We start from the raw sequence: 25,328 nt of genomic DNA, 5'->3' as shown, positions 1-25,328 counted from the left end.
GCACGCCAGGCCGATGCTCTACCGCTGAGCCAACTGGCCAGGGCCTGAAAGATACTTTAACATTAACTTTTGTCCTGTTAAATTGCAATTATCAGATATTCGGAGGTTCTCAACTACTAAACACTTCCAGTTTATATACTTTAGAACTTCCCATTTACATCAAAATCCCATTTTGTACCAACTTTGACTAATTTTGTTTTAATGAGAATCTGGGAGTTAGCTGTGCCACCCCCACCCCATCACTTCCTGGTTAACTTTATTGTCAAAAGCCATCACCTCTTAAACAAGGGGGAGTTTGACAGCATTCAAGCCCAGGAAATGGAACCCCTGCGGACCCCACAACAGATGCTGAAAACAGACACCGACCTCCGCGTTCCCGACAGCCAGAAACAATCCAAAATCTGGCCAAAGACTCTCCTCCGGGAAAATTTACCAATCAAAAAATGCAAATGGACAGTCCAGCTCCGTGTTACCTGAGGTTCCCAACCCTACTACTAGCTCCCAGCACTCGGGAAAGAAAAGGAGTCTATTTACGGCAAGTAATTCTAGGGTTGACTCGATGCATTGTGAAGGACAAAAGAAAAAAAGAATCTATCAAGGGCTTCCATTCTGATCAACCCAACACCATTACTGTACAAAAACCAGTTTTATTGGTTGGTTACTCCAGGTGCACCTCTTCATGCACTAGGTCACACTCATGTCTCAGGTTCGGCCCAGGCTCATAGGCAAGTTACCAGTATAGCAAATAGGAAACTTGTTCTGCAAAATAGCAACCGTCAGCTTAAGGCATCACTAACATTGCAGAAGGAAGTAAGGTGACTAGGGAAGTTTGGACAGCCCAGGGTGATTTCTGGGCAGGAAACCCTCTCTGAAAGGGCCCACCCAGGCTGCTGTCTGACTTGGGAGATGACACTCTTGCTCTGAGTGACAGGTCACTCCTTTTAAACCCATCCAACATCACAGACAAAACACATCTATTCACACTGTCTATTCCTTGAGCTTTCAGATTTAGAAATGAGTTGTATAAAAAGCACTGTCCCAGAAGTCCCAGCACATCTGTGAACCGCCGAGGGCTCCCTCGGTCCTCCCTGGCTGGAGCAGGAGAGGGTGGAGATATATGGAAGGTTCATCAGGCTTAGGTTTAAAAAATGAAGTCACTACTAGAAATATGGAGCCGGGGCAGACAGCCCTGCCGCAATCACATGCTGCATCATGGTCCTCCCAGAGAGCGGGCTCCCACGGGTTCTTTGTCCACGGAAGTGCTCAGGGCAGGCCAGGGTGGCCACGGAGCGGCCGCCCGCCTCACTGCATGCCGAACCACTGCTCCTGGTCGGCCCACTGGGCTGCCTCACTGTCGCTGCCCTCCAGGTCCCCTTCGTCCCCACTCCCTTCCATGTCGTCCACATCCTCCTCCTGAGTGGCGTCCGTGGGACTCTCCTCCTTCTCCATCTTCTGCATCCCCTCTAGAGACTTCTGGTCATTGGGGTCCAAACTAGGGGACAACAAAACAAAGGAGAGGCCTGAATCTCTGCCTTGCTTCTTGCTGGCTGACGCGTCACTGCCCTGGCACGGCAGTGAGATGACCACCAGGCCCAGAGAAACTGCTCACGGCCGGCCTCTCCAAACCACTCGTCACACAGCGGGGTCGAGGGAGTCCGCCACTACAAGTGAAACAAGGTGTCTGTCCTCATCTGTAAAATTCTCGATTTGAGCTTTTCTCCACTTGTTTCTCAACTCTTTTCACACATGACCCCTAGCATTATGCTAGAGGGAGCTAGCAGATAACACAAAAAAGTAGTAAACGATCATTAACAGAAAAATTCAAATGTCATTTCTTAACAGTATTGGGTTTTTCAGCTCCAGGGTTACAAGAAAATATTTATTTTTCTGTGAGTAAAACTGTTCCATGTTCTTATAATTAAACATATCAGCATTTCAGTAGGTAACCAAAATCATGCTCACCATGGAACAGACTTGTCAACTCCTAGGTTAGACCCCAGGATCCAAAGCAACCCCCTACCTGGACATTCAAGTTTAGCAGCTTGAGCCATTACATGTGTAAAACCCCCCAAGTTGAGAAGCTCAAGTCCATTTATTTACTTGGCTCCTAAGCAATCTTCCCTCTTTGTGACCATCACCCAGGCCAGCAGGTGTCCAATCTCTTAACAAGTCCTGCCTCTAAAGAAAGGCTGGCGCTTTATTTTCTCATTTGCTTCTGGGCTTCCACAACGCAGAGAAAACCCATGTGGGAACCCTGCCCCTCCTTACGTAACTGTAGACTAGTTTATATCATCTTCTCTAAAACCTTCCACACAGCTCTCACCCACACCCAGCTCCCGCCCCTCACTCCCACCTTGTCTTCTAGAGACTGCTAGGAAAGCACTTAGCACGTGGGATCCATCAGTCTGCACGTCTGCGACTGAGAGCAACGGAACGGCAGCATCCCCAGTGGCTACTGAGATGCCAGGCTCAGGAGTGGTGCTCAACTGCTGAACAAGTAAATGGACGTAATCAGACTCAATTAAAGACAGGCCTTCACCGTGACCTTCCAGACACAGACAACCCTCAAAGAAATCACTTCTGTTTTAAGCAGTAAGAATACCACTATTTATTTAGTATTTACTATGTATCAGGCACAGTGCTAAGAGCTTTACATGGAATAATCATTTAATCCTCATTTAATCATTTCATACCTGATAAGGTAGATGGATATAGACACGGAAATCTGTTAGTAACTTGCCCAAGGTAACAGGTGGTAAAAGCAGTACTCACACTTCACAGCCTAAGTTCTTAACGACTACAGTAGGTAGAAACATGGGAAAGTACTTACAATACTTTGATTTGAAAAAGCTGAATATAAAATATATACTACATATAACCCTATAAAAATATGTATGTGTGGTCAAGGCCAGGAAGATGATCTACAAAAATGAAAACAGATGTTATAGTAGTGTGAGCTGGTTATGAGTGAAATGGTTCTTTAATGTTAATATACTTATGAAAAAAATTTTAGAAATCATGAATTCACAAATTACTCTTCTAGCATTACTATTACTGTTTTCAACAGTGGGCACAATGTGTGTGTGTTTCCAGAATTCCTGTAACATAGTCCCCTGACTTCTCTACCCCTCGGTGACCTTCCCCCCGCGGGAGGCTACGTGCCTACCTTAGTGCTATACTATACTGGTCCATTGCTTCCTGATACTCATTGACCGCTACAAGGAAATCTCCTAGGATCCGATGCAGGACACAGTCACTCTGATTAGCTAGTGCGTTCCTCAGCAAAGCAATTCCATCTTCATATTTCTGTTCTCTGCCTGAAAAAAAAAAAAAAAGAAAAAGGACCCTCATTTTCCTACTTCACAACATTTTGAAATATATTCCCATCTCAAGTCTTATACACAAAACCACACTGATCACAATCCGACAATCTATTTGTAGACGTTCTCAACAGAACAGTGAACAGTCTCCTCTAAATTCCTATTCCATTAGAAAATGAAGTTTGGGTTCTGATTTTTTTTTATTTTATTTTTTTACAGAGAGAGGGATAAACAGGGACAGACAGGAACGGAGAGATGAGAAGCATCAATCATTAGTTTTTCGTTGCGGGTTGCAACACCTTAGTTGTTCATTGATTGCTTTCTCATATGTGCCTTGACCGCGGGCCTTCAGCAGACCGAGTAATCCCTTGCTCGAGCCAGCGATCTTGGGCTCAAGCTGGTGAGCTTTCGTTCAAACCAGATGAGCCTGTGCTCAAGCTGGCGACCTCGGGGTTTCGAACCTGGGTCTTCCGCATCCCAGTCGGACGCTCTATCCACTGCGCCACCGCCTGGTCAGGCGTTGGGTTCTGATTTTTTTTAAAGGTACTATTTACTTAAGTTCAAACAAAAGGCCAGCATGCATTTTATTTGTTAAACTAGGCCAAACCCAGTAGTTCACTGTAAATGGGAGGTGGGGTGGGGGGTTAGGCTGACAAGGAAATCATAAGAGAATCAGATGGCTCAAAAGAGCTCGAGTTGGCTCAAATCAGTTATATTCAGCCCAAACTGGTTCAGGACAATAAAACCAGATCAAAATGAGCTGAACAAACAACAACCAAGTATAGCTCCACAACAGGCAGTCACTGACAATCCAAGCCAGCTACATTTGGATATGCTAAACCAATTCCCCTGGGCTCAGACCTACTACAAAAGGAACAGACTTGTCTGATCACCTATAGCCGCTGACAGGGGAAGCCAACTGAGACCAGGTTTTATACGATGAACAAGGAAGTAAATAAAATACACTTACTAAGTAGTTCTGCTTTTTTCACCACAGCCTTAATGTAATCTGGCCTTTGGTTCAGGGCTTTATCTAATAAAGTTTTGGCTTTTTCCTGTGTCACGGGGTCTTCAAGACAAACGGTGGCTAAAAGGGTAAGGGTCTGGGCATTTGCTCCTAGAGTTTTGTAAACATTGTTAGCCATTACCATTGCTTCGCGAATACTGTTGGAGGCCAAGTAACATTCGATGAGACCTGAAAAAAAGTAAGACACAGAAAGCTCAACCACATTACCATTCCAAGCTAAGCTTCCACTCTGAGAGCCTTCCAATTTACAAACATTCAAAGTTTCAAAGGGGCAGGCAGAGTGGAAACACTGATGGTGAGATCAGACTGGAGGGTATGTTGATGGAATACCTAAAAAATGTTCTTCCCCAGAGCACTTAATGGATATGAAAAAGCCCACACTGTAAAGGCACCTTCAGTTAGCAAAGGAAACAAACATGCCATGCCTAAATAAACCGAGCATGCAGGCAGTCCAGCCGGATGTTATAGAGAAACTAACTAACGAGACAATATTCATTAGGTGTAACAGTGACAGATGTTTCCAACAAAACCCACGGTTTCACTGCCTCTTAACTAGCTGTTAATTTCCAGCTGTGCTCTAGCACTTCTTAGTCCTAGGTTAAGCTCCTATAGTCCAAAGTGAGTGTCCAGTTCTCTACTAAAGGCCCTCAGGAGCATCCCAAGGAGAAAGGAAGACTTTTTTATTTTAAAGTTATTTCAAAAAGCACTTGCTGGGGGTTTCCCTAAAGTAGATGAAAGCACTTCATCAGTGGACCTAATACCGAGACGGCAGGGCTTGCCTCCTTTCACACCCATAGCTAGACAGCCGATGGGGACACTTCAAGTGGAGTCAGCCCTCAACATTTCATGCCAAGAAGTCAAGGAGAACAGAGAAAGTACTTTTGGCACAAAGCACTCATCAAAACAGAAAAACAGCTTAAACCCCAAACCCACACAATCCCTAGCAGATTATCTCTGCATAGTCCTCCACCCTAGCAACATTTATAACATTTGTGCACATTCCACCACACACTATAGTTACTTAACCAGAAATTACCTAACTCTCAAGGGCAACGTGTTCAAGTCAGAACACAATGTTTGCAACTACTCACTGAGAGTTATACTTCGCTTCTACAGCCCCACTGGAATGTCACAAGGAAATGGAGAGAATGCATTGCAGTATTCCAGGGCCATCACCAGGTAAGGGAAGTTGGGCTGGAAGCTGCAAGAAGCACCAGCAGGCATAACCAGTGACCCTGACCCCATCTCCAAACGGTAGCTCTAGTGAAGGCAGCCCAGGCGGCCTCACTGGCCGGCCAGCTGGGGAACAACCGCTGCCCCCAACAACTCGAACCAGCCTGTGTCCGAGCACTGGAGCAGTGAGGCTGTTCAACTGCACGCCTAGGCCCTGCTGAACCAGGCCCGCAGTGCAAAGGAATTAGAGTGATAAAAACTGTCTGGGAGCTAGGGCAGTTAGTTTCACAATTACAAATTGAATTTGATTTCAGTCAAGATGTCAGCATACTTGAATCTTTCTATATCTGACCTGTGGTGGCACAGTGAATAAGGTGTTGACCTGGAATGCTGAGGTCCCAGGTTCAAAACCCTGGTCTTGCCTGGTCAAGGCACATATGGAGTTGATGCTTCCTGTTACTCCCCTCCCATTTCTCTCTCTCTCTCTCTTTCTACCTCTCTTCTCCTCTAAAATAAATCTAAAAAAATTTTAAAAACATTAAAAAAAATCTTTCCACAATCACATCAAAACTAAAACTACAAAACAACCATCATTCACACAGACTCAAACACAGGGAAGGCCCTGGCTGGTTGGCTCAGCGGTAGAGTGTTGGCCTGGCGTGCTGGAGTCCCGGGTTCGATTCCCGGCCAGGGCACACAGGAGAAGTGCCCATCTGCTTCTCCACCCCTCCCCCTCTCCTTCCTCTCTGTCTCTCTCTTCCCCTCCCGCAGCCGAGGCTCCATTGGAGCAAGGATGGCCCGGGCGCTGGGGATGGCTCTGTGGTCTCTGCCTCAGGCGCTAGAATGGCCCTGGATGCAACAGAGCGACGCCCCAGAGGGGCAGAATATCGCCCCCTGGTGGGCATGCTGGGTGGATCGCGGTCAGGCGCATGCGGGAGTCTGACTGCCTCCCCGTTTCCAGCTTCAGAAAAATGAAAAAAAAAACAACAAAACACAGGGAACATTTTTACGGTTGTCAGGGGAGGAAAATTGGGGAATGTCAGATGGGTATGACATTTCTTAGGATGATCACTTAGTAAGTATGTAATGTCTAATCACTGGGGTGTATACCTGAAACTAATATAATATTGTATGTCAACTGTAATTGAAAAATAAAAAATGATTTAAAAAATTAAAGTAAAAGTTAAAAAATACTTAATTTGAAACCAAGTTTAGTTTGCTGGGGTTTAAGAACAAATCCACAACAGGCACAGCGCCCTGGAAAGCAGATTGGCTCTTTACCCTACCTCCACATTTTATTTTTCAAATTTGAACTCATCTTCCTGTTAACAGCAAATCACTCCTAGACTCCTGGGTTTATTTTTAAATTCTTATAAAAATATGCTCTGGAGGAACAGCCTTTTGTGAGACTATTTTAAGGTCTGTGGCTTAGTTACCAAATACTGCTGAAGCTGGCACAGCTCCTCTGAACTCGTGGGGTCAGTTCACATGAACTTAAAATAATACATAAAACAAAGTTTGACCCTGATCAAGCCCACTCTGGAAATCACAATGAAACAAATATGAAGTTAACCTATGAGTAACACATCTGGCCCAAGCGAAGACAACTGTGAAAATGAATAAAGACATACATAATATAATAACTAAGTGATTCAGCACAGTGCTGGCACAGAGAGATTCACATAAATGAGCAGGACACAGCTAAGAAGCCATAAAAAAGACAAAAACACTACCCCATTGCTTATTCCCTTGTCAAAAACTGGGGAAAAAAAGAATGAGACAAATGGATTCTGAAAGTACAGAGTGCAAAGTCCAGTGAAAGCTCTCAAGTCCCATAATTTAAAATGCCTAACGCAGTGGTTCCCAAACTTACCTGGGATCTTCAAAAAATACTGATGCCTGTTCCCGCCCCCAAATACTGATTTAAATGGTACCGGAGTGACCTGGCACCAGGCTTTTAAAATCTGCCCCAGTGGACTCTAATGTATTTAAAACAAAGTTCGAAGACTGTCAGCCTAACAAAACTGTCCATCTCGGTGCTGCTGCCGTGTCTACAGATGCACACTGTCACCTGTAATTTTTATCTTACCTTCATAACAGTCTAAACGACAAGGTGCAAGCCGTATAGCCTCCCGAAAGTGGATTATTGCTTCTTGGACTCTACCCATGTTCCTGAGTGCTGCTCCCTTAAGTAACAAAGCTTGAACACTATTACTGTTCAGCTGAATCGCCTTGGCGCCTAAATAGAGGGCCCGGGAGTAGCGTTTGCTATAGAAGCTGTGACACCTGGAGAAGAAACAAAAACAAAAACAGTTATCTGAGAGAAGACCACAGGCAACTACGTTTTATTGTGCTTTGCTTTATAGTTCTTCACAGATGTGCTTTTTGCAAACTGGAGGCAAGATCCTCCACTGCTTTACTGCAGTGGTTAGAACCAAACCCGCAGCACCTCCAAGGTAGGTCTGTATAAATTAACATCCAGAAATCAAAGAGGGGGCTCTCTACATAACCCTTGTTACAATCCACACTTAACACAAGGTATTAGTGAAAAGAAAAACTCAGAATAATGAATCTAAATATTTTTAAGGGGGAAATCTTGATATAGGAGAGAAAATGAACCTGATGTTCTGGATATGTCGTCCAATTACATTCAGAGAATTTTTAAAGCCGGGCATAACAAAGTAGCAACTACTGGTCTGTTCACTGGTGGCTTCCCACGAGCAGGTCCAGCGCTGACACGATGCATTCACTCTCCGTTAATACCTACCCCATGAAGCAGGGATATTATTCTCATTTTCCAAAGGAGCAAAGAGACTGAGAGAGGTAGATCATGTGTCCAAACGCAAAGACCATAATTTGAATCCAAATCTGATTATCTCTTAAACTTACATTTTAAAGTGATATTTTATTTAAGAACCACAGTTTCCTAAAGAACCTGCTGAAAACTGTGGAGAAAAGGGCGTGCATAAACATACCCAGAGACCACCCAGGGCTCTGCATGTTGATCAGAAATATTGAAAAGGCGGCAGCCAAGATTCTCCACATCCTCTAGTCGCCCTTCTCGTGCCAAGAGGTAGCCATATACATCCATTCCTAGAAAGGAAAAGGCTCTCTAAAACAAAACAGCAGGGGTCCTCAGAGCCCACACTGAGGCCCTAGCTCCTTCAGGGTCTGAGCCATTCTACAATCATGAGCTCCTTCCACCACCATTCCCAGTTTTCAACAAAATGACTTTTAAAAGACAAGACGCCTGACCTATGGTGGTGCAGTGAATAAAGAGTTGACCTGGAATGCTGAGGTCACTGGTTCAAAACCCCGGACTTGCCAGTCAAGGCACATATAAGAAGCAAGTAATACAAGTTGATGCTTCCTGCTCTTCCCTCCCTCCTTTCTTGCTATCCTCTCTCTAAAATCAATAAATAAAATCTTTAAAAAACAACACAGCCCTGGCCAGGTAGCTTCCTGGTCAAGGCACATACAGGAACAGATCCATGTTTCTGTCTGTCTCCCTTTGTTTCTCTTTTGCTAAAATTTACCAATCAATCAATTAAAAAGCAAAAACAAAGACTGCATAAATAAGTGGAACAACAAATTAATATTTCTCTCTATTCCTTCCTCTCACTCTGTGAAATTAATTAATTTAAGTCCTGGCCAGATAGCTCAGTTGGTTAGAGCTTTGTCCCAGAGGTTGCCAGTTCAATCCCTGGTCAGGAAACATACAGGAAAAGATCAATGTTCCTGTCTCTGTCTCTCGCTCTCTCAAATCAATACATTTTAGAATTTTTTAAAAATTAAATCACTAATTTTTTTTTAAAAGCAAAGTAATAGAAGTACCTACCTCACAATTTGAAATTCTTCTATTTGTCCCTACATCCTGCGCCACGATATACATCTATCCTAACTCATAACCAGAAAGGCCCAAAAAAGGTATCAAGTAAGTTCTCTCTTCCAAGAGGTCTAGGAACAGTCAGGAATACACACTTATTATGACAGTCTTAGGATAATGTTAACCTATTCCAGAAAAAGCATCTAGTTCTTTCTGGAGTCTAGCTGAGGTAATATTATACCCATACACTTCTCACTTACTTTATAAAAAGGGCCCTGTACTTACTGTCATCCATCTCTTATCACCATTCCTCTCCATTCCCTTGCTATCCCTTCGGATTCTCAGGAAAATGTCTCTTACACCAAGATTACCACAACATTCACTCCCTGCTGGCCCCAACTCTAGTCTGAGCTTACCACTCCAAGCTGCTCACTACTGCCAGACTAGTATTTCTTTTTTTTTTTCCTATTCAGTGAGAGGAGGGAAGGCAGAGACAGACTCCCACATGCGCCTGACCGGGATCCACCCGGCAAGCCCACTTGTGGGCAATGCTCTGCCCATCTGGGACAGTTGCTCAGTTGCTCAGCAACCGAGCTCTTCTTAGCGCCTAAAGTGGAGGCTATGGAGCCTCCTCAGTGCCTGGGGCCAACTCGCTCCAATTGAGCCATGGCTACAGGAGAGAAAGAGGCGAGAAAAAGAGAAGAGGGGGAGTGGTGGTGAAGCAGATGGGCGATTCTCCTATGTGCCCTGACCGGAAATCGAACCCGATACATCCACACATGGGGCCAAAGCTCTACCAATGAGCCAACTGGCTAGGGCTCAGACTATATTTCTAAAACATCATTTTCATGCCCATGGGTAGCTTGGAGAAGAGATAAATACTGGGTAAGAGGGAGACCTTGAACAAACAAATTCATCTTTCTGAATCTGTTTCCTCCTTTCCCTGCTCTGTTATTCTCGTGGCCTCAGTGTCTACAAGACTATTTACTGTAATGAGATCATTCTGATGGCTTTTGGGGGGCCTTTACAGACTTCATCATATCTATCTGACCTTTTTTCCAACTACTATTCCTGAGCATGCACCCTTCATTAACTGCCAATCACTTAACAGTCATCCTTTGAAAGTCCCTGTGACTTACGCCTTTAGCCGCAATCTTCTTTCACATCAATGATTTCTTTTGCTGTTCACTCCTAATTACTTCAAGTATTTTACCCCTTTCTTAATATCTGTTCACTTACTCCCCCTCCCCTTTTTTTTCACTTACTCCCCTTTAACTACACTAAGGACACAATAAAGCTAAATCCCCTAAAAGGATATTATGGTTCTGGGTATGCCATCCAAATTCTGTCAGGCACATCATAAATCTATAAATCATAAGGAGAGGCTATGACTCCTTCCAAAAGAGAAGAAACTAAGTAATGATCTGTGGTGAGATGACACTTGAATGAAGCAAAAACAACTGCTCAAATAAAATTATCCAAGTGTTAGAGACATGTTTCAGGACCTAAAAAGGGGTAAAAAGCTACTGTAATAAATTTTACAAACTATGTTCATGAACTATGGTAACAGAGCTCATGCTCCATTTTTTCCCTATGCTCTCTGATCTGCCCTGCTACAGCCACTTCTGCCTGGCCCCAAGAATTACGTACCTTTTATCAGATAAGGATCCAACATCTGTGCTTGTTCAAATTTGAGGACAGAGTTTTTATTGTCTCCAGCTCTGAAGTACAGATCTGCTAAGCTTCCCAGTAGATCCACGTTATCTCGCAATAACGACTTTTTCTCTAGTGAACTTTAAGATATTAAACATTGAACCTTAACTTCTGTTATAAATTCTTAGTTATTGGATCTGGGTGAAGGCATACAGGCACTATTTTCTTTTGTGTAAGTATGAAATTTTTCATAATAAAAAACTTCAAAAACAAACTGTGTACAATAGCTTTTCTTATTCTGAACTTATGATTTAAAAATAAGTTATATAGGATAAGATGGCATACATACAGATTAAAGCAGAAATCTCTCTTATTACCTAGAGAGCTAGAGAGAACTTTCTGGTTACAGTTTTTCAGTGGACAACATATACTATATGGTATTAAATATAATGTCATTCACAAATGACAGCTACTCATCACTCAACCAAATGATTGCATAACACAAACCCCAGTCTCCTCTTCTTAGATTTTACCTGATTAGAAAGAAAATCCCAGTCCTACAGACGCAACCCAGATCAAATGCTGCAATAAACTATGCTTCTGGGCATCTAAAAACACATCTTCCAGGTCCAAGAATGACACACTAAGGCAGGCTGCTTTGCAAGGGTTACTACTTTTGTAAAGTACAGTGCTAAACTCAATCCAAGTTTACATTTAACAGGTGCTCAGCAGAGATTATTACATTTGGGACCACTCAGTACATTAAGAAACTAACGAAATCCAGGGACAACTGGTTGTAACAAGAGACAAGCATCTCATCTTTCTGTTTTGCTAATTTAAATACATCAGAACTCCTTACAAGGAAAAGGGATCAAGAACACAATTAATTTTGTGGCCCTCACCAGATGGTATTGATTGCTCTCGAATTGTCACCAGTATGCACAAAAGCATATGCTTTGATCCACACAGAAAGCCAGTCCAAGTTAGGCACGGTCTGGATCACATTCATTGTCATTGATGCCACCTCTGCACCTTTTACAGATAGGGACAGCAAACCTAATCCAACAGAGAGAGAAAAAAGGTGAGACAAAGCATCTCTCTTCTACAAGGCAAGAAGCAATAGGTTACCCTTTCCATTGGCTATATGGGAACCCTGTGTTTATTCAAATCGAGATGCGTATGACTGCCTGGCCCGTGGTGGCGCAGTGGATCGAGTGTTGACCAGAAATGCTGAGTTTGGTCGCCAGGTCAACCCCAGGGCATACCAAAAGCAACTACTATGTGTTGATGCTTCCCACTCCTCCCCTCCCATTCTCTCTCTTCCCTCTAAAAATCAATAAATAAAATCTTTAAAAAAAAAGATGCATATGACAGAACACACATAATTTCATATTTCTTAATCAATGAAATACATGACAATATAGTAATCTATTAAATCACTCTCTATAGGTGAAACTTTTTAAAAAAGTAAAGCTGCCTGACCTGTGGTGGCGCAGTGGGATAAAGCGTCAACCTGGAACACTGAGGTTGCCGGTTTGAAACCTTGGGCTTGCCTGGTCAAGGCACATATGGGAATTGATGCTTCCTGCTCCTCCCCCTTCTCTCTCCCCCCCCTAAAAATCAATAAATAAAATATTTTTAAAAAATAAAAAAATAAATAAAAATAAATAAAAAAGTAAAGCTATTCTAATGTACAGCCAAGATTGAGAACTACTACCTTAGAGAGTAAACACTCCATGAACATAGGCAGAGAATGACCTGTACCTAAAATGGCATCAAGGGCTAATGGGCACTGCCTCAGCACTTCCTTATAGCTGGTGACGGAAGGGCGCTCCTGACCAGCCTTCTTGTACAAGTTTGCCAGCATCATGTTTATCTGTAATAAACAAAAACAAAAGTCTGTAAGATTAAATGTGTATTACAAAGAAAATATTTCACCATCAACTGAAGCTCTGATTTTTAATACCAGCTACTATACTACTCACAAAAATTAGGGGATATTTTATTGCTTGAAATTCTTTTTTGAAATATCCCCTAAATTTTGTGAGTAGTATATTTTACTTTTCACTGGAAAATCTACCCATAGACCTATGAAAATCAATGAAGACCAACCCCATTCTTCAAACCAAACAGAAAATTGCTACCCTTGCTTTTCTTTTGTCTTCTCATTTCTACAAGGAAAGTCAAATTACTCTCACTTACCCAACCAAAAGGTCCAATAATATCTGGACCAAAGATGCTGCCTCTGGAAATGAGAGTAACATTCATTTGAGAAATGTTACAGAATTCTAATTAACTCGATTCTTTCTTGAACTTAAGACAGAAGATGAACTACCTTAGAAGTGCTCAAGTTTACATATTTTGTATACAATTAACATCAAGGCATAGAGGGTGAGGAATTCTCAAACATAGCCAGTTAAGAAAGACCAGGTGAATTTTCCCCAAAAGGAAATGACAGATACAAAAATACATACTTGGCTTCTCTCTGACAATTAGTCTAGCACCTAGATTTGAGCCTTTCAAAGGTTTAAAGCTTTGATCGATAGGTACTATCTTGACTCATCCAAGTTATACTACAAAAATCAACCTCTAACTGACCTTTAGAGATGGCACAAATCCAGAGATTAGTTACAGTTTAAATAGCACAACTCAAATATGTAACTCCATAGCTCTGTTAAAATGACCCTTTCAAAAATACAACAGGGAAAATTTGAAAAAACTGAAAATTTCCAAAAAAAGGCATAATGGGAAGGTATAAATGATCTTACGAGTTCAAAGAGAAAAACACAATTTAAAATGAGTAGATCATAACACAACACAGTTTGCCATATCATTAACCTAAGGAAGCAGTAAACAGAGGGCACAAAAGAAAATAAAGCCAATCCCAATCTCTTCACTTATCTGTAGCTTCCTTAGCCAGATATTTACTCAAAGAGCAGCTCTGAAGATAAAGAACATCTGTTTCAATTATGCACTTACAGTACATAAAACAATGTAGTATGGCATTAATCCCTACAGATTCAAACAATGTAATACTATTTTCTATTTGGCCTCAGATTTTTCCATTTTAGGCTATGTTGAAAATGCAAAAGAAGATACTTAAAGGAAAACTCCAGTATTATTGTCAATACTTGAACAAGAGGTTTAAATTTAAGAACCTTTCTTGACTGCTTGTTATTAACAAACCATGACTGATGGACCAACAAATATTAAAATTCCCTTTAAATTACCTGGCACTTTAAAACAATAAGTTTTGAGTACTAATCTAATGAAAAAGTCAATTATTTTAAAAACAGATACTTGGGACCATCACAAAACTACATTCCATCAGTTATAAACACAAGCAGTCATCATCTTCTAAAAACAGAGTTAGAAATTGTATATTGGTATGTTTGTTCTTAAAAGCTGAAGATATAATAATCTCACCAAGATATAATAATCTCACACTGGAATTTTCCTTTAAAATGTGAAGGAATGTGTGGTGGTGTTTACCATACATTAACAGACGTTCATTTAGACGTATTTTGACTCACTTCCTTGTCCTTTACACAGACTGAGAAGCCAGTTAACTCCCTAACAGACAAGAAAGAAAAACTGTAAATATTATAGGTTTATGTTTGAGGCACACATCTTTGTTTGCTCCTGGCACAACAGCTCTACAGAATAAAGAATATGTACTTCTAATAAATGCAGATTCCTCTAGTCCCTCTTAAAATGACGGCAGTAAACATCAAAGTGCTGGATACCACAAAACTGAGCTTCTTTGCCATTACTCATTGTCCCCGAACTCCTTCAAGTCATTAAGGAGGAAATAACGGTGCTTTTCCAGTAAGATAATGGATAGGTATAATTCAAAGTTTATCATCAAAACAGCGTCTTCCAAAAGAAAGATATTCTTCATATATGCAAAAAATTATTCTTGGGGTAATAAGGCTTTCACAGAACCCAAGTTAGTATATAAGCATTCAAGCTTATTATGAGACAGGATAGTTTATAATATGCTTCCAACTGTTTTTAATAGCATCCACTACCATAAAATATACTGGGGAAATAACTTAATTGTAAAAACTCAGATTATTGTAAATAAATCCTCAATATGAGGAGACACTTAACACATCCTCATCAAGTTTGACTGGTTCCTTTTAAAACTCAGCAACACTTAGGTGAAAAAACACTAACTACCTACCCTAGGTCATTACTACTTATATTCCTTTTCTTTTAAGGGCAGGAGGATGAACACAGACATCTTACAGATAAAATTTCTTTATTAAGCACAAGTTACACAGAACAGTTTTTCAATGAAGTGAGGAAGGCAGGTGATATGAGAATATATGGTAGATATTAAATACTGATGTGAATTCAACCCTAAGAGCAAGAACTCTTACAGAATAGTACTTTAAAAAGGATTCGCACATACATGAACTTACAGAGTTTTTCAAAAAAGTATTACTATTCTTATTTTATAAATACGGGAAAAAAATAAAGGTCAGATCGGTAACTTGCCCAAATACACACTACACACAGCTTGTATTCCCAAAACTCAGACAAGACATCAGATCTTTGCATTCCAGTTGAAGGTGTTCTATTCACTATATGTTGCCAAAATAAACACAAGTACCGTGTGTCCGTAAAGTCCTGGTGCACTTTTGACCGGTCACAGGACAGCAACAAAAGACGATAGAAATGTGAAATCTGCACCAAATAAAAGGAAAACTCTCCCAGTTTCATACCTATTCAGTGCAGTTCAATGTGGGCTCATGCACAGATTTTTTAGGGCTCTCTAGGTAGCTATCCCGTATAGCCTCTACAGACTCAACACTGACTGGTGGCCTACCAGAACGGGGTTTCTCCACCAAACTGCCATTTCCTTCAAATGCTTATCCCACCGAGTAATGTTATTCCTATGTGGTGGCGCTTCGTTATAAACGCGCCAATATTCACGTTGCACTTTGGTCATGGATTTGAATTTAGAGAGCCACAGAACACACTGAACTTTCTTCTGTACCGCCAACATCTCGACAAGCATGGCCATGGGCTGCTCCGCTGTATACATGGTGTTACATCATCATCTGCGCATGCGCACATGCTGCCACATCATCCTACAGAAACTGGGAGGGTTTTCCTTTTATTTGGTGCAGAATTCACATTTCTATCGTCTTTTGTTGCTTTCCTGTGACCGGTCAAAAGTGCACCATGACTTTATGGACACACTGTATATATCCCACACACAGCTAAGTACAAAAGAATCTTGCAGACTTGATTTTGAAAATAAAGGGATTAATAAAACCACTCACATTACCAAATGGGCACACCTACAGAATGCAAAAACTGAGGTTCTAAAACAGCACTGCTGCCACCTGGAAGTGGACTGCAATATTCTTTTCTACAGTAAGAAAAACCAAAGAATAGGCACCTGTAGTATTCTCCAGCTACTATTTTCATCAGCTGAATTTTCAGGGTCTCATAAGAAAGTCACTCTTCTACCTCTCTGAATCCCTAACTCCATTAACAAGAAAACAAAGTGAAAATAAGAGGCAAGAGTAAAATGTTCAGATAGATCCCCTAATGTACAGAGAAAACATGGAGGAAGAAGGGGAAGGACTGGGGAATTGAAAATGATGTAACAAACGTAATTCAACTTACTTTGGGAGTTCTTTGTCTTGAAGGGATCCCATCAAGTATAGCAATGGCATCTTTATCTTGTTTTAACATTGTGTAGCATTCAGCCATTTTGTATTTCACTTCAATTTCAGATGGAAGACACTAAGAAGAAATGAAAACATCTCTTCAAAATATTAAGTGTGACAGTTCTTAAAAATGTTAAACATAGTTCCATATCACCCAGCAATTGTGCTCCTTACGTATATAGCTAAGAGAACAGAAAACATGTATCCACATAAAAACTTGAGTACAAATGTTCATAATAGCATTAATAATAAACAAAAAGTGTAAACCCAAATGTCCAAGATAGGTAAAATACGGCATATCCACACAATGGGATACTATTTGGCAATAAAAAGGAATGAACTGAGTCATTTAAAAAAAAACCCACGTTATTTATTAATTTGAGAGGGGGGGAGGGAGAGGGAGGGGGAGAGAGAGGGAGAGAGAAGGGAGAGAGGGAGAGAGGGAGAGAGGGAGAGAGAGAGAGAGAGAGAAAGGGGAAAGGAGCAACTCATAGTAGTTGTTTCTCACATGTGCCTTGACAAGCCTGAGGTTTCAAACCAGCGACTTCAGCATTCCTGGTCAGTGCTTTATTCACTGTGCCACCACAGGTCAGGCAAACAGATTCATTTTATAACATAGATCAACTTTCAAAATATTATGCTAAGTAAAAGAAGCCAGATACAAAAGGCCACACATTGTATGATTTCATCCACATGATATGTCCAGAATAGGTAAATCCAGACAGAAAGGTGATTCTCAGGGGCTGGGGAAATAATGGGCACTGTGTTTTTCTAGAGGTTGATGAAAATAATCTAGAATTAGATAGTGATGATGGTTGCACAATTTTGTGAAGATAGGCAGTTACAAACAAGATAGGTTCTGTAGGTTTGTTCTAAAGCTGAATGTGTATCTAAGTTGGAACAGGTACACTTACCTAGTAAATTCAACTTAGAGGTTTGTCTTAACATAGTATTTATTTTTACCTTTCTGTGCATACACTTAAAACATTTTCAGACCTACAGACTCTATCTCATTCGTAACCTGGGAACTGCCTGTATATTAAAACTCACTGAATTGTGAATTTAATGATGTAAATCATATCTCAATTTTTAAGAAAGTCTTTAAAGATTAAATTCAGTTAATTCATACAAAAGATGTAACATGGTTCTTGGCACATCGAATGCTCAAAAAGTCAGCTACTGCCTGACCTGTGGTGGCACAGTGGATAGAGCATCGACCTGGAACATTGATGTCACCGGTTCGAAGCCCTGCGCTTGCCCAGTCAAGGCACATATGGGAGTTGATGCTTCCTGCTCCTACCCCCTTCTCTCTCTCTCTCTCCTCTTTAAAATGAATAAATAAATTTTAAAAAAAAAGTCAGCTACTTATATGAATGATCCTATGTGGATGATTATGAATTCCTTTCAGTTTCAGAAAACAGACTATCCCGGCAATCAACTCTTTAACAACAAAAAGCAAAGGTTTTGCATAAACAGATATAAAACAAGATGAAGATCTACAGGACTAAAAAAAAGCAACTACATGAATTTGTCCCTTTTTAAAAAAAATTATTTATTCATTTTAGAGGAGAGAGAGAGAGAGAGAGAAGGGGGAGAGGAGCAGGAAGCATCAACTCCCACATGTGCCTTAACCAGGCAAGCCCATGGCCTTGAACCAGCGACTTCAGCGTCCCAGGCCAACGCTTAATCCACTGCGCCACCACAGGTCGGGCTGAATTTGTCCCTTTTTAATGTGGAAAAATACAAAGTGGAAAATAACATGACTAATAATTTCACTCCCAGTTCATTCTGCTGAAATGCCTTTTAAATATAAGTTGCAGTTATAATTTAAATTTAAAGGAAGGTTTAAGTCAAAAAGTAAAAGTTCCCCTCTCCCTAAAGTTTTCCACCACCAAATTTATTTCCTTCACACACAAAATCTTTCATGTATTTTACCATACGTATTTTAGGCATATACCAAGATATATTTATAATATCTATAAACCATCCCCTTTAAACAAAAAGAGTACTGAACACACTGCTTCAAACCTTATTTTCTTTATTAATATATATATATATTTCTTTCCAATTTTAGTATGTGCTGCTAAGGCAAGCACTATATAGTTATTTCTGAATCAGCATATACACTTTTGTCTCATTCTCATTTAATTTATTCATTTTAGAGAGGAAGAGAGGGAGAGGGAGGGAGGGGAGGAAGGAAGGAGGAGAGAGGGAGGGGTAGAAAGAAAGGGAGAAGGGGTAGAAAAGTGGGGGAGGAGGAGGAAGCATCAACTCTCATTTGTGCCTTGACCAGGCAAGCCCAGGGTTTTGAACTGGCAACCTCAGTGTTCCAGGTCAACACTTTATCTACTGTGCCACCACAGGGTCAGGCTATCTCATTTTTCATTTAATAGTTGCATCATATTCCATCTCATGGCTACACTGTAATTTAACTAGACCTAACTAATGAACACTTTTACTTCCAGTTTCTTACCATTACAAACAGTGCTGCAACAAGCAGCCTTAGTTATATACCTTGTAAATCTTCTGTGAGTCTTAAATTAGGGTTAATTTCTAGCAATGGGACGGTTCTGTCAAAAGGTGAAATTAACAATTTCCCCCCTTCATTTATTTAATTATTAAGCAGCTATCAAAAAGTGGCAGGAATCCTTAGATGTTCCACATATTTCCCCAGGTACTCATAGTCATAACACTTGAGTTATATTTTAAAGTTGTACTATCATTAATATTATAAAAAACACTTCAGATTTTGAGTTCTATTTGTATCAAGGGAAGGAACAATGCACAACTTTGATTAGAATCCAGGTAATTCATGGTTAATTCCATATTTAGATCCCTCCAGAGTGAATTCTGCTTTTAGCCCTTAATGATTGGTTGGGTGCATTCTTTCATCTAAGTGGTTTTTCATCTTTGTTTCTCCAGTCAAGTCTCCTTTAAAATTACATTTTATTTTACCATCTTCTATATCTAATTAGCAGTCTTGCAAATTCTTTCAGTCTGTCTCACTTCCTCACCTCCCAGCCCCAAATTACACTTTTTATCTACAATTACCTGACTTTGTGGAGTGGATGCAGAATTTCCAGTTGAAGGTCTCACTTTTGAAGTCTTACTTAGGGCCTTCTTCTGCTGTAAAGCCATGGTATACTTACTCACAGCGTTCCGATATTCCTTATCATGAAAGAGAGAGTCTGCGTGATACACCAAAAGCTGGTACTTCTGAGATGGGGAGAATAACTCACTAGAAAACAAAAAAAGTATACCCCCTACATGGGTTATTTTGAAATGTTAGAAAGAACACCCTCCTTAGTGTCTGCCCTTAAGTGTCCCTTCTTGGTATTCCAAGTCTAACACAAAGCCTCATGCAATGACAAGTTACAAAAAATGTACCTTAAGAGCTAGTTCCTGAAATTAGAGGAAAGAGAGTTGTACTCTATGCTAATACAGCTAACATGTCTAAGAAAATTGCCTCAAAAAATGTTTTTTAATTTTTATTTATTGATTTTAGTAAGAGAGGAAGAGGAGGTAGGAGGGGGAGAGAGAGGGAGGGACAACAAGCTGTCCCTATATGTGCCCAGACTGGGGATCAAACCATCAACCTCTACACTTCCAGACGATGTGCTAACCAACCAAGTAATCCAGCCAGGGCAAATTGTTGTTTTAATATGTGTTTCCTTTACTTACTATAAAAGCAATGACGCCTGACCAGGCAGTGGCCCAGTGGATAGAGCACTGGCCTGGGATACAGAGGACCCAGGGTCGAAACCCAGAGTTCATTGGCTTGAGCACAGGTTCATCCGGCTTGAGCGTGGGTTTGCTGGTTTGAGCATGGTATCACAGACATGACCCCATGGTCACTGGCTTGAGCCCAAAGGTCGCTGGCCTGAAGTGTAAGGTTGCTGGCTTGAGCAAGGGGTGACTCGCTTGGCTGGGGCTCCCCAGTCAAGGCACATATAAGCAAGCAATCAATGAATAACTAAAGTACTGCAATGAAGATTTATGCTTCTCATCTCTCTTCTTTCCTGTCTGTCCCTATCTGTCCCTCTGTCTGTCACTTAAAAAAATTGTTTTTTAAAAAGGAAACTCAAAGACAGAAAGATTGAAAAGTATAGTCCAGATAGTTAAGATCTCTTCCAACTCAGATTCTATATATTTAACGAGAAATAAAATTTGATAGAAAATGTCACTATACTCAGAAAGCATTCAGTATTATGTGCCTTCTTATGCATACAGAAGTTATATCTGAATGATTCCTGAGAGAAGGGAAATGGCAGAGTGAGGTTCATGACTTTGAAACAGACAATTATCTGCAGACCCTTTCTGCTGTTTCAATTTTTTTTACCGTGTTGTACTGCCAATTCACTAAAAAACTTTAAAATATAAATGATAAGGGCCAGAATTTAAATGCCTCCTGAAGCTGGGAAACTGCCAGATAACCTAATATGAAGAAGTCTTGTCTAGTCAGAGTATCAAACTGCTTCTATCTCGTAACATCTTCAAGAACCAAGAATAAAGACAAACTGGTACATAAATTCCCAATGGTGGAAACTGTGCCTCGACAAATCACTCAGAACCAAGTGAAAGTCTCCAGAATAAACACAGAAGACAGAGACCAGGGCTCCTCCCTGTCAACATTAAGTGGACTGTGGCAAAATGATGGGTCGCATATAGTGAAGTCCAAGAGCACACTAATGGAAATGAAATAGGGAGCAGCAGCTGCATTGCAGGCACTTAAAGGGGCCTTTCTTTTCTGCTCTAGATAGCTTCAAGAGCAGGCCAAATGCAAATGGGTCCACCCTGAGTAAAAGATTCAATTATAATGCCATTCAGAGGTAGCAGACTGTGGTAGGTCTGGATGGAGACCTTAAGAGTCAAAAGGACCACCTGACCAGGTGGTGGCACAGTGCATAGGGCAGTGGTCCCCAACCCCTGGGCCGCAGACCGGTACCGGTCCGTGGACCATTTGGTACCAGTCCGCAGAGAAAGAATAAATAACTTACATTATTTCCATTTTATTTATATTTAAGTCTGAACAATGTTTTATTTTTTAAAAATGACCAGATTCTCTCTGTTACATCAGTCTAAGACTCACTCTTGACGCTTGTTTCGGCACGTGATACATTTATCTGCCCCACCCTAAAGGCCGGTCCGTGAAAATATTTTCTGACATTAAACCGGTCCGTGGCCCAAAAAAGGTTGGGGACCACTGGCATAGAGCATCAGACTGGGATGCAGAAGACCAAGGTTCGAGACCCCAAGGTTGCCAGCTTGAGCACAGGCTCATCTCATTTGAGCAAGACTCACCAGCTCGAACCCAATGTCGCTGGCTTGAGCAAGGGGTCATTGGGTCTGCTGAACCCCCCCCCCCTCAAGGCACATGAGAAAGCAATCAATGAACAACTAAGGTGCTACAACAAAGAACTGATGCTTCTTATCTCTCTCCTGTCCCTCTCCCTGTCACAATAAAAAAAAGAGTTAAAAGGACGAACATCCAGACATTGTGGCTTCTCCGTTTACTAAATGTGTGAACTTAGAGCTGTATGCACTTCTTTTTTTTTTTTTTTCTGAAGCTGGAAACAGGGAGAGACAGACAGACTCCCGCATGCGCCCCGACCGGGATCCACCCGGCACGCCCACCAGGGGCGACGCTCTGCCCACCAGGGGGCAATGCTCTGCCCATCCTGGGCGTCGCCATGTTGCGACCAGAGCCACTCTAGCGCCTGAGGCAGAGGCCACAGAGCCATGCCCAGCGCCGGGGCCATCTTTGCTCCAATGGAGCCTTGGCTGCGGGAGGGGAAGAGAGAGACAGAGAGGAAAGCGCAGCGGAGGGGTGGAGAAGCAAATGGGCGCTTCTCCTGTTGTGCCCTGGCCGGAAATCGAACCCGGGTCCTCCGCACGCTAGGCCGACGCTCTACCGCTGAGCCAACCGGCCAGGGCTGTATGCACTTCTTTAGCACATTCAATCAATGTGAGTGCTTATTGTACACAAGCTGACCTCAAGAAGAGTTAAAAGTGATGCAGTACATAGATCTTAAACGTTCTCCTTAGAATAAAAATTGTTAACTAGCCTGACCAGGCAGTGGCGCAGTGGATAGAGTGTCGGACTGGGATGTGGAAGACCCAGGTTCAAGACCCTGAGGTCGCCAGCTTGAGCAAGGGTTCATCTGGTTTGAGCAAAAACCTCACCAGCTTGAGCCCAACGTCGCTGGCTCAAGCAAGGGGTTACTTGGTCTGCTGAAGGCCCGTGGTCAAGGCACATTTAAAAAAAAAAAAAAAGGCCCTGACCGGTTGGCTCGGCGGTAGAGCGTCGGCCTGGCGTGCAGGGGACCCGGGTTCGATTCCCGGCCAGGGCACATAGGAGAAGCACCCATTTGCTTCTCCACCCCCCCCTTCCTCTCTGTCTCTCTCTTCCCCTCCCGCAGCCAAGGCTCCATTGGAGCAAAGATGGCCCGGGCGCTGGGGATGGCTCCTTGGCCTCTGCCCCAGGCGCTAGAGTGGCTCTGGTCGCTGCAGAGCCACGCCCCGGAGGGGCAGAGCATCGCCCCCTGGTGGGCAGAGCGTTGCCCCTCTCTGACTCTGTCTGTCTCTGTAAAAAATAAATAAAAATTAAAAAAATAAATAAATAAAAAATTGTTAACTATCTGTAGTGATGGACGTTAACTAGACTTACTGTGGTGATCCTTTTGCAATATATACAAACACTGGATCATTAGGTTGTACACCTGAAACTAAGGTGATGTGCCATGTCCATTATATCTTGATTTTTATTTATTTATTTTTTTTACAGAGACAGAGAGAGTGTCAGAGAGAGGAACAGATAGGGACAGACAGACAAGAATGGAGAGAGATGAGAAGCATCAATTATCAGTTTTTCGTTGCGACACCTTAGTTGTTCATTGATTGCTTTCTCATATGTGCCTTGACCGCGGGCCTTCAGCAGACGGAGTGACCCCTTGCTCGAGCTAGCGACCTTGGGCTCAAGCTGGTGAGCCTTGCTCAAACCAGATGAACCCATGCTCAAGCTGGCGACCTCGGGGTCTCGAACCTGGGTCTTCTGCTTCCCAGTCCGACGTTCTATCCACTGCACCACTGCCTGGTCAGGTCATTATATCTTGATTTTTAAAAAATAAAGTGAGCCTGACCAGGCGGTGGCACAGTGGATACAGCGTCGGACTGGGATGCAGAAGACCCAGGTTCGAGACCCCAAGGTCGCCAGCTTGAGCGTGGGCTCATCTGGCTTGAGCAAAAAGCTCACCAGCTTGGACCCAAGGTCGCTGATTTGAGCAAGGGGTCACTCAGTCTGCTGAAGGCCCACGGTCAAGGCACATACGAGAAAGCAATCAATGAACAACTAAGGTGTCGCAACGAAAAACTGATGATTGATGCTTCTCACCTCTCTCCGTTCCTGTCTGTCTGTCCCTATCTATCCCTCTGTCTCTGTAAAAAATAATAATAATAATAAATAAAGTGATACAGAATTTCAAAGCAGGGCGAAAGGACAGAACAGTGAAGGCAAGGACAATTCCGACGAGCCCCGAGTTCTCTAAAAGGGATATCTGAGTTGAAAACTGCATGAGCAAGTCGAGTTGGGGCAAGAACTCGAAGCAGAACAGCAAATGCAAAAGCCCAAGTGGAGAAAGAGCCTGGTGTGTGCTGATACCAAAAAGAACGACCCAGGGAGGGAGGCTGGAGCCCAGTGAGCAGAATGCAGGAGACTGAATCAGGGAGAGAGAGGTCTGGCTCCCTCGGCCACGGGAACGACCTGGAATTTGGGCTCTGTGCAGAACTTCAGCAGGGGAGCGCCCATGCATTCCGGGCTGGGAGGGCCCGCGCTTCCTCCGTGCTCAGACCCCATCAGCAAGGCAGAGGCACCTCCAAGTCTGCGCCAGGGCGCCACTCCCCCCTGCAGGGCGTCTCCCGTGTCAGGAGTTCGCGGGGCGACAAAGTGAACCCGCTAACACACTCGGGGGGGGGGGGGAGTCCGTCTCCGAGCGGGGCACAGACATAAAACCAGGAGACGGGGCCTCGACGCTCCGGCGAGGGGATGCCTTAAGGGAGGAGCCGGCCCAGTGCGGTGACAGCCGCTCTGCCAGGTGACCGCTGCCTCGGGAAACCGTGGCTAGAGTGGACCTCGGGGCCACCGCCTTCCCTTGCTCGGAACCGCCGCTGCTCCATGCCCCACGCCCCCCGGGGAACTCATCCCAACGCCGGGCACAACGCGGGGCACTGGGGACTCAACCTGCGCTCCTCGGTCGGCTCCGCCCTCCGAGGCCCCCCGCTGACTCAGAGCCTCAGCGGAAGCCCGCCGCCGCTCCTTCCCGCCGTCCCCGAGCTCCCTCAGCCCCCGCTCCCAAACAGGCGCTCTTTCTCCTTAGCCTCGGGCCGCTCCCCGCCTCAACTCACGGGTTGTTATTACTCATGGTAAGTAACAAGCTGCTGAGGAGTCGCACGTTGGAGTGCAGCCCCGCGGCCGCCATGTCTCGCACGTGGTCTATCACATTCATCCTGCCCGGCAAGGCCGCGGGTAGCGGTGGCTGCGGCACGAAAAGCCGGTAGGAGCTCCTTAGAGAAGACTCCAAAATGGCGGCTCTGCCGGGGTCCATCGGGTCCACATGTGGCACCGCCTCCAGGAAATAGGCAACTAT

The 25,328-nt window shown here is 43.0% G+C and overlaps 1 protein-coding gene across 1 annotated transcript; it reads right to left on the bottom strand.

The window, feature by feature from the left end:
* On the bottom strand, positions 1-25,278 carry ANAPC7 (anaphase promoting complex subunit 7). The gene is made up of 11 exons (XM_066370942.1): positions 25,087-25,278; positions 19,738-19,924; positions 16,643-16,762; positions 12,764-12,875; positions 11,902-12,055; positions 10,997-11,139; positions 8,496-8,613; positions 7,610-7,806; positions 4,291-4,515; positions 3,167-3,317; positions 1-1,492 (listed from the first exon to the last, which is right to left on the bottom strand). The coding sequence occupies exons 1-11, from the start codon at positions 25,185-25,187 to the stop codon at positions 1,303-1,305; spliced, it is 1,698 nt and encodes a 565-aa protein (XP_066227039.1). The 5' UTR covers positions 25,188-25,278; the 3' UTR covers positions 1-1,302.
* Positions 25,279-25,328: the final 50 nt, after the last annotated feature.

Source organism: Saccopteryx leptura, chromosome 2 (genome assembly GCF_036850995.1).
Source record: "Saccopteryx leptura isolate mSacLep1 chromosome 2, mSacLep1_pri_phased_curated, whole genome shotgun sequence".
NCBI lineage: Eukaryota > Metazoa > Chordata > Mammalia > Chiroptera > Emballonuridae > Saccopteryx > Saccopteryx leptura.
This window is presented reverse-complemented; position numbering and strand designations above follow the sequence as displayed.